Below are 10,166 nucleotides of genomic sequence, written 5' to 3' on the forward strand. Positions count from 1 at the left end.
ATTCCTAAATTTTCCCAAATTCCTGGGTGGCTGGAGGTCATCTTCAACTCCAAACATCTCTCTTTGCTTCTCCATCTCAGCTCTGGGATATCTCAGCCACAAAGGCTCAGCTCTGCTCTTGAATCAGGACAGATCTTATTTTAATTTTCAGAACTCAGCAACATCAGGTGGGGGGTTTGTGTGTCGTGTTTCCCAAACCAGCAAAATATTCCTCACAACCTGGCTGATTGTTTTAATGTCATGTTGAGGGAATCGTGGACAAAAAGTATTTGGAATAAAGAAACCTGGGGCAAGACTGGATGGACTGCCTGTCCATCCTCCCCATGGAACAGTTCCTGGACTGACACAGTCACCAAACTGCTCCTGGATTTCTTTTGGTTGCAGACCTAGTTTTGCTCAAGAAGGGATCCTGAAAACAGTGGATATGCAGTGTGGATCACCTGGGAATGGCAAGAAGTGTGGGACAAGATCCCAGAGCAAAGCAGGGAGCAATCCAAACCAAGAGACCCCATAATAATGATCATTTAGGCCTTCAACCAGCACGAGCTACTCCTGAACCCTGCTTTAGGCACCACTGTAGGTACTTGGATGAGGAGGAATCCATGGATCTGATGGAAAACAACTCGGGTGAGCAGGATGCCATTGCATTCCAGAGACTCCCCTCAGCAGGAGCTCAGGAATTCAGCCTGATCCAAGAGCAGCTTTGAAGCCAGGCAAGGCCTGGAGAGCAAATGTTATATAGCAACACGAAAATTAGAGAGTTAATTTAGAAAGCAAGCCCTAAGCAAAAGCACAGAGAACTTGGTCTTAGAAACAGCAGAGGCAATAATTCATCAAGGTATGCAGAACACACTGACACGAAAGAACAGAAGCAATGTACACAGGAAAACAGAAGGAACTAAGAACTAAAATAAGTGTATAAAATGAAAACAAAGGCTGATAAGGAAAGAGGATGAGCTAAAACCCAGGTATCCTTGCCAGATATCAGAAACCTCTGTCAGATGCACTAGGAAATTGGCCAAAGCAGAGAAGTTCACGAAAGTTTAGGATGATGATGATGAAAGAAAGGACAGGAGTTCATGAGGCCAAAGAACAGGAACGACCCCTCAAATTCTCCCCAAATTGAAGACCACGCCTCTAACTCCACCTAAACTCCCCCTGTTATGAATATTAAAAATGTATGTTGAAATATTATGCATATTCATGTTGTATGATGCAATTGCTTGACAAAAATTGTATAAAAGGTCTGGCTGTGAGTTGCTGGAACGAGGCAGTTTTGTCCAGGGAGACCTGGCTGCTTCCCGACGTCGAAAATAAATAACTCCTGCTTAAAGGCTAAAAAAACTTTGTCTCTGAGCAGCTCCTTTGTGCCTTTTTGGGGCAAAATTTTGGCATCAGAGCTTTACCTGCTGAGTGTTTCTGTTTGATGTAGTGGATGGAGGTGCGCTGTGTCCTGGGATGCAGCAGGAGCAGCAGGATTGGCTCCAGGATCCGGGCCACGTCGTTGAGGGACAGAGCCCGGATGAGCCAACCCTGCGCCGCAGCTCCGATGGCACCGTCGGAGCAGTTCAGGCTGTCCAGGACCACAAACAGGGACCTGAGGGGAGAAACCACAACAGAGGCAGCTGAGATCCTCCTAAAAGGGTTAATGCATCCAACAAAATCCCGGGAACAGACAGGGAGCACGGGCAAGGAAGCGCCAGCCAATGGATCACGTCTGCTTCCAACAGCTGGGTCAGGCACATCCTCCTGGGCTGAGATCAGGATCACATGGAATTTTAGGAACAAGGCCACATATTTCCTCATACTCTGCAAGAGCAGCAGATTTCAAAGTTCTTCCCCTTATTTATTTAGAAGGAGTCTCATTTTACATCTTCCCCATATTTATTTAGAAGGAGTCTCATTTTACACAAAGGTCTCGTAAATACGAAGCAAAACTAAAATAAGATCATTTTTTTCCCTACTTTTTCCATAAGTGGCTGGTGCTATTTTCCTTTTCTTTCATTTTTCACAAAGGTCTCATAAATACTAAAATAGGTAAAACTAAAATACGATTATTTTTTCCTGCTTTTTTCCCTACTTTTCCCATAAGTGGTTGGTGCTATTTTCCTTTTCTTTCATTTTTCACAAAGGTCTCGTAAATACTAAAATAGGCAAAACTAAAATAAGATTATTTTTTCTTACTTTTTTCCCTACTTTTCCTGTAAGTACTTGGTGCTGTTTTCCTTTGAAAGACAAACCTAACCCACTCCAAGATAAAAAAAAATATCTGCTATGCAGCAACTTGTTTGCAAACTACTTTTCACAAATGAAGCTCTTTCTATTTTTCCAGCACCTTCCTTCATCCAAGAAACCACTCCCTGCACTCGGAGTGCTCTGCAAAGGGAATGGTGCCAGGAAGTGGAAGATCTTCCTTTTGCTCATTGTTTACTCTCTCTCTCCAGAGAACTCTTCCCCACATCAGAAAAGAGGAGACTAAAGCATGAAATAATTAAATATATAAATGCAATGACATAAATGCACGATATAATTAAATATAAATGCAATTCCAAGCCAGTGGAAATGGGAAATACCTGTCAAAGGAGCGGTTGTGAGAAGTCACTCTGCTGCCTTGGATCTCTCTGGTCAGATGCCACATGACAGAAAACCTGAACAGGGCCTCCAGCCTTGTCCCCTTGGCAAGGAAAATGAGACAAACACAGATTTAGAATCATGGAATCATGGAATGTGGGTTGGGAGGACCTTAAGGATCATCTCCTTCCATATATCCGTGAATGCACAATGGAAACCCAACAGCCACAGCATTTCTGGAGCGTAAAAAGATCTGCCAGGTACACCAAAAATGTCCTTCAGGGCTCCTGTGAACAGACATTTTAGTCTTGGTTTGGTGTTAGGGAGGTTTAAAAGTTGGGTGACAACTGGGAGGACATCGGTGTATCAGGCAGGGGGTGGTTGTGGGGCTTTTTGTTTGGAAGCTTTTAAAGGATTTCCAAATTTTTTCAAGCCTCAAAATTGCAAAAATACAGGAAAATGACAGCAAAGGGGCTGGGTTGGGTTTTATTGTGCAAGGCACTTCTCAAAAATGTACTGTCATTAAGGAAAGTAATTAATAACTGGCTCACTTTAAAATACAGCTTAATCTGAGAATCAAACAATAAGGTGGACATGGGGTCAACATGATGATGACAAACATTTACAAGGTATTAAAGTCTTTTGTTGGAGGATGAAGCTTATAAAATCAACCCAAAACCAAAGTGATTTTACACTTATTGGTGGAAATGCTGACAAAAATAGCAAGTTTTTAGATACTGCAGGATTTGGGCTGAAATTAGGAAAGCTCCAGCACGGACTGACAGAGTTTGTATCCATGGATTAAGTTCAGCAGTAGCCACATGATGAATAAATCCCAGGGAATTGTAAAGGCATGGACAGAATCTGTGAGGACAGAGGGATGACAGGAATGAAGACGTGGGGTGGAAGGGAATTTGGGAAGCACTGGAACAACTCAGCAGTGATGAAGGGGCTTCAGAGGACTCAGGACTCACTTTATCCCTGTCCAGCAGAGCGTGGCAGATGATGTCCTCACAGATATTTGCTGATGGGGCCAGGCAGTGCAGCCTGTAGAACAGTTCCACACAGGCAATGTGGTGCTCCCGAGTCTCCTTGTTCAGCTGGTTCCAGAGCACACAGGCTACTCTCTAGGGAAAAATAAACAAATAAATATAATAATAATAATAATAATAATAATAATAATATCATCCTCATCATAATTTCTTTCCTGACTTCCAAGCATTCCATTGCATAAATACCCCCATGTTACCCAAAACGGATTTCCAATTTGTCTCAGAATTGTGGAATTCTACGAGTCAGAGGTTCAGAGCAGGAAAAAAAGGAGAGGAAAACGGACAACCTGGTAGAAATCTGTTTTCTCTGAGATCATCTTTAGGACTCCAGGAGCGATGGGAGGGAGGGTGACCATCTGCAGCTTGCCCAGGAAGGGGTTGTGGCCGGACACTTTGTAGCGCTTCATCCTGTCCTCGATGACCAGAGCCAGGGACTGGGAGTGGTTGATCACCTCCAGCAGGGTGAAGATGGACACGTTCTGGACGTAGCAGTCGTTCACACAGCAGCAGATGGTCATCAGGGACCTCAGCCACAGAGGGAAACCGGGATCACAACCTCCTCGGAAGGGAAGGGAGACAAAGGCTTGGAATAATCTCCAGGTCGGGGTCACATTCCTGAGAATTCTCCAATCAGGGTCACAGGACCAAGAGACAAAAATGACTTCCTAAATCCAAGTATCATGCTAACATAGAATCACAGAATCAGCTGGGTTGGAAGGTCCCTCCGAGATCATCAAGTCCAACCCTTGATCCAACCCCGCTGTGGTTCCCAGCCCATGGCACTGATGCCACATCCAGTCTCACCTTAAAAACCTCCAGGGATGGAGAATCCACCCCTTCCCTGGGCAGCCCATTCCAATGGCTGAGCACCCTCTCTGCAAAGAAATTCTTCCTAATATCCAACCTAAACCTCCCCTGGCACAGCTGAAGACCCTGAGCCCTCTTGTCTTGCTGAGAGTTGCCTGGGAAAAGAGACCAACCCCCCCTGGCTCCCCCCTCCTGTCAGGGAGTTGCAGAGAGTGAGGAGGTCTCCCCTGAGCCTCCTCTTCTCCAGGCTGAACAGCCCCAGCTCCCTCAGCCTCTCCTCATGGGAATTGTGCTCCAGTCCCTTCCCCAGCCTCATTGCTCTCCTCTGGACCTGCTCCAGGACCTCAATGTCCTTCCTGAGCTGAGGGCCCAGAACTGGACACATCATCAGTATTTCACAGGATCGTAGTTTGGGTTGGAAGGAACCTTAAAGATCATCTTGTTCCCACCCCCTGCCATGGGCAGGGCCACCTTCCACTAGCCCAGGTTGCTCCAAGCCCCGTCCAACCTGGCCTTGGACACTTGCGGGGATGGGGAGTCCACAACCTCTCCATGTTTTTCCTACTTCTCCCAGCAGAAAGCTCTTGTAGGACCCCAGTAACCCCCATAACCAGTGGCTTTCTGCTTTCCAGTTTACATTTATTCACAACTAGTGGTCAGAGCTGCTGTTTTCCAGCTGCCATTGTCACAGCCAGCTCCAGAGGGCTGCTGATCCAGGGATGTTTTTCCAGCAGCATGGAGGTGTATTATTCCAGAACCAAGCACAGAGGGAACTGGGATGGCTGACATCCAGTCAAGCCATCTTTGCCTCTCCTGAGGGAATAATGCCAAGTCTGCCATGTCCATGCCAAGCAGAACAGCTGACCCATGGAGATGATGGGAATATCACCCCTTGGCTAAGGAAGACAGTAGAAATGGGTAGGGAGGTGAGGAAGAGAACCCCATTTTCCAGTTTCTGCCCTCTCCATTCCCTACAAACCTATTTGTCAGCTGGCCTTCATGCCAATAACTGAAGCTAGGGAATGAGCTGGAATTCCAAGAACAAACAGGCCCTCCAGTTGTACAAGATTATTCTTACACGTTACATTGGACTCCTTTGAATTCTGAGGGTTTGGGAAAGAGATGGTTTTGCTTCTGTTATGGTTTAGAGCTCATCTGCCTCTAAAACGTCTTTTTTGGGGGGGAAAAATGACATGTGGACAGTGGGGGATGCACACCCTGAAAATCCTGAACTGTGCCACAGGGTCTTTTCATCCCTTCAGCTACAAGTTTCATAGTGAAAGTTTCAAAGGAATGTGGATTTGAAAAGCTTGGCAAAGCTTGTGCCTCAGCTGCAGGACACAAAACACACGCTGAGGTGGGCAAGTCTTTAATTCACAGGCAACTTCAGCCCAGTCAAAAGGGTTTTTTACTGGCCCTGGTCACGTGTCTTTGCAATTCCCTAAGTTCCCACTGATATCTCCATCCTCAAATGCTCAAGTTGCCCAGGAAAGGAATCTTCTCTTACCAGGAACCTCAAACAGAGAGAGATACAACTGTTCCATCTCTTCCTCCGACAGGTAGACTGGGAACGTGGTGCAATCCAGCAGAAGGTGACAAGCTGCAGAGAAAGCTTCCTTGCAGTCACCTTTAAGGGGTCCCAAGACCAGCATCACTTGTTCCAAATCCCACTCTTCTTCCTCCTTTTCCTTTTTACTCCCGGAGTCGTGGTCAGGGAGCAGAGGGTTGGAACTCTTGCTCCTGAAGGGAGACCCCCGGGCTGAGAACAAGTCTGAAAGCATTTGTTTAACCTGAGGCACAGTGATCTGCTTGGCATCCCAGGGGCTCTTTTTCTTGCTGGCACTCTCAGGGAACCTGTATCCATTCTCCTTTTTCTCCTTCCCGCTGGGATTTGTCGCCGAAACGCCTTCGTTGCTCGTTTCTTGGAGCTGCACCCCGAAAATGTATTTACTGGAAAACTTGGCAACCAGCTCTTGGATGCACAACAGAGTCTTCTGGATGCTCCCCCCTTTCTTCCACACATCATCCCTCTCCAGGGTCACTGTGGGCACCCCCAGGTGCTGGGAAAGCTCTGGGGACGAGGCACTCAGACCAATCCCACTGTCCTCTGACTTGAGGGGCTGGAATGGAGCCTCCTCCTCCTCCTGCAGCACTGACTTTGTCTCCAAGGTTATGTCCACATCTTCCTTTGGCACTGGGCTCTGAAACAGGAATGTTCATGTGGTTAATGTGGCACTGGCAACAGAATCTTAAGCTGGGGAACAGCAACGACAGAAAAATCTACTTCCTAAAATTTGCAATTTCCAGCTACTTATACAAAACCACAGGATCACAGTTATTTCTAAGGAGCTCGATTTAATTGCCTTTAAAACCCCAACAAGTGTTTGTGTAAACCTCATGCCTGGACTCAGCAAACACCAGTGGATCTGCAGCTACAGGTGCTTAGCAAAGGAATATTTCCTTAAAATCAATGCACCACCAGAACAATGTCACAAACACTGGATCATTTCCAGCCAAAGGCACACATTTGTTCTGCTGGAAAACTCTGGCAGGCTGTGCTTGATGCCATTTATTCCTCATTCCTTATCATGGGCTCTTGCACACAAACAATACCCCATTGTGTTCAACTGAAATATTAATTGAAAGCCTTGCAGACCTAACCAGCTGTGAAGCTGGGCTTGATTTGGCAACTCAAATTTTGAGCTGCTCCCTGCTGCTGAGTGCCTTTTCCAAAACCATTAAGCTCCCACTCTTCCCAAGAGGCAGGATCACAGCCCCAGTTTCAGACAGGACTAAACTCCTTCAGTGCCACAAATAATTCTAACAAGCCAGAACTGAATATCCAATAAGAATAACAAGGCATCAGATTGCTCTGGAAGGAGCAAAAGAAGATAAGTTTCAAAAAAATCTTTATTGCTGCAGTTCCACATTTCATGGAATCACAGAAGGGTTTGGGTTGGGAGGGACCTTAAAGATGATTTTGTTCCCACCCCCTGCCACGGGCAGGGACACCTTCCACTAGCCCAGGTTGCTCCAAGTTTATCCAACTGGTCTTGGACACTTCCAGGGATCCAGGGGCAGCCACAGCTTCTCTGGGAATTCTATCCCAGGGCCTCACCACCCTCTTCCTAATATCCCATCTAAACCTACTTTCAGTTTGAATCCATTGCCCCTTGTCCTGTCACTCCAGGCCCCTGGGAATACTCTCCATCTTTCCTTTAGGCACTGGAGCAACAGTTATTACCCAGGTTTTAAGTTCAGAGAATTTGCATTTTGAATAAGTTGTGTCAGAGTTTTAAACACCTGTGAGGAGTTCCAAAGCACCTACCCCATTTCCACTCCCTGTCTCGATGTCCAGGTAGGAAGGGGGCATTTGCACCTTGCTGAGCACCTTAAAACAGGTCTTTAAGGCATGAGTGAGTTCTGGCAAACCCAAGAATTCCATATTTTCCAGGAGAGACTGCACCATGTAACTGAGCATCTGGGGCAGGTACTGAGTCTGCACTTCAGAGTAGAGTTCCTAAAACAAACAAAGCAATGTTTAAAATAGTTATCACACCTTAATCCTTCACTGATCACCGATTGATAAAGTCAGGGGGCCTCACCAGAGGGATCACATCGAGAAGGAACACCAAGAGTGTGCAGAGCTCTGAAATTGTAGGAGGAGTGCTAATATTTTCCAGAGGATATCTCATCTCTGAGGATTTGTTTCTGAAGCGAAAGAAAGACACGTTGTTATGGAAGTTTTTTACGTCAAAATTCCAGTTACAATCAAAAAAGCTTCGTTAAAACCAGCACAAAACACTGAACAGCTTTCTGGAGAAAAGGATTTCTAACACAGCAGGATAAAACACTCTGTCAAAACCACCTCAGCTGCATGTGGGATGTTAAAGTGCTGCCAATTTTCAGGTTAAATCTCTATACATAATCTTATTACTTAAAGTATAATCTTTCTTGGAGTTAAAAAGGGTTAAAAAGAGATAACACAGAATCACAGAATAGTTAGGCTTGGAAGGGACTCTAAAGATCATTTAGTATCTTTATTTTTCTTCAATCTTTCTCCACCTCCCCTCCCAACCCTTTTTCCTCCTTCAGCTGTCATTTTGAGAGTAATTTCTTCTGTTCTCAGGTTGATAATTTCCATCTAATTGTTCACCTGTCTGCATTCTTGAATTATATTAGGACACAGCTCATATATCTGGCTGGTTCTAACATGTGTTACGTCCCTTCCAGAATTTAAAATAATAATAATTTCATTATTATCTCAAACAGACAGCTCTGGAATGGCATTTTTTAAGAGGGCACTACTGCTGGAAAACACAAACACCTGAAACAATCTTCAAAGCATCTGGTCATGTAATCCCAGAGGAAATCCGTGCTCAAGGAGGTGATCAACAAATTGACTGTTTTGACGATTTCCGAGGCGTTTTTGTTCTCTTTGATTGCACTGTTTGAGGGGGAAAACAAGGGAGAGAAAGAGCAGATGTCAGTGAGGATTCTGAGAGCACACACATCATAAAAAACACATGGATTATTTCAGATCCAAACACTAAATCAGGCTGAAAGAGACGGAGTTGGAGCATCTTTCTCCCAGATGATGCAAATCCAGCTTTGGAAGTCACCAGGCAGAGCTGTGTCACCACCCTGATTCTTGGCTGATGTCACTGTGGTTGCTCGACACCCATCACATGCAGTGAACTTCATTTCTTTCATGCAGTGAACTTCATTTTTTTCTCTGCTAACGCAAGAGAAATCCACTGTGTGTGGGGGGAGAAAAGGGGAAGCCAGAGAAAAAATCTCATTTTCTCAACAAAAGTTCACTTTGTTCCAACCCAAACCTTCCTTAAACTGCTTGATTTTAGTAACTTGGCTTGAAATAAATGATCCAGTTCCAGGTCAGGGCTGAAAACTTGCCATTGTACCTCGCCAGGGTGTTGCCACTCTGGTTGTAGCTGAGTTTGAGATCAGAACCAAGGGCATCTTTGCAGTAGGAATAAAAGGCTCTGATAACTTCCAGGAACAGATCCCCAACCACCTGTGGCCCTGCAAGAGAAGGGAAAAAGAATCCAGGAATTTTATGGCACATAGTTCTACATCACACTTTAGCCACTGGGATAAGGGACCTACAGGAAATTCTACATAAATTTGCAGTTCAAGTGCCAAAAACAGTCTCCATGGCTGCGTCCATATGGAAAATAAGCAGATTTCCCTGTACACATTTATCCCAGTAGCCTTGATCCCATTTTGAGGGACAGAAGCCGGGAAAAATCAGCAAACTGAGGGAGTTCAAATGCCTAAATATCTAAAAATCTAATACCAGATCTAATATCTAATATCAAATGCCTAAATATCTAAAAATCTAATACCAAATCTAATATCTAATATCAAATGCTTAAATATTTAAAAATCTAATATTTAATAACAAATCTAATATCTAATATCAGATGCCTAAATATCTAAAAATCTAATACCAAATCTAATATCTAATATGAAATGCCAAAATATCTAAAAATCTAATACCAAATCTAATATTTAATATCAAATGCCTGAATATCTAAAAATCTAATACAAAATCTAATATTTAATATCAAATGCTTAAATATTTAAAAATCTAATATTTAATACCAAATCTAATATCTAATATCAAATGCCTGAATATCTAAAAATCTAATACCAAATCTAATATCTAATATGAAATGCCTAAATATCTAAAAATCTAATACCAAATCTAATATC

At 44.2% G+C, this 10,166-nt stretch overlaps 1 protein-coding gene across 3 annotated transcripts in view; it reads right to left on the reverse strand.

Moving 5' to 3' along the window:
• Positions 1-10,166, reverse strand: part of DOP1B (DOP1 leucine zipper like protein B) — a 50,507-nt gene that overhangs the window by 18,799 nt on the left and 21,542 nt on the right. For 2 of the 3 annotated variants that reach the window (XM_027701736.1, XM_027701738.1), the window contains exons 10-18: positions 9,353-9,473; positions 8,758-8,877; positions 8,036-8,141; positions 7,759-7,950; positions 5,938-6,631; positions 3,911-4,182; positions 3,546-3,698; positions 2,574-2,674; positions 1,407-1,597 (exon numbers count right to left, since the gene is read on the reverse strand). In XM_027701736.1, the coding sequence (XP_027557537.1) occupies positions 1,407-1,597; positions 2,574-2,674; positions 3,546-3,698; positions 3,911-4,182; positions 5,938-6,631; positions 7,759-7,950; positions 8,036-8,141; positions 8,758-8,877; positions 9,353-9,473 (1,950 nt within the window). The remainder of the gene's footprint in view (positions 1-1,406; positions 1,598-2,573; positions 2,675-3,545; positions 3,699-3,910; positions 4,183-5,937; positions 6,632-7,758; positions 7,951-8,035; positions 8,142-8,757; positions 8,878-9,352; positions 9,474-10,166) is intronic. The other variant, XM_027701739.1, reaches the window with a different exon arrangement.

This window comes from Neopelma chrysocephalum, unplaced genomic scaffold (assembly GCF_003984885.1).
Source record: "Neopelma chrysocephalum unplaced genomic scaffold, ASM398488v2 Primary Assembly neopelma1_166, whole genome shotgun sequence".
NCBI classification, from domain to species: Eukaryota; Metazoa; Chordata; class Aves; order Passeriformes; family Pipridae; genus Neopelma; species Neopelma chrysocephalum.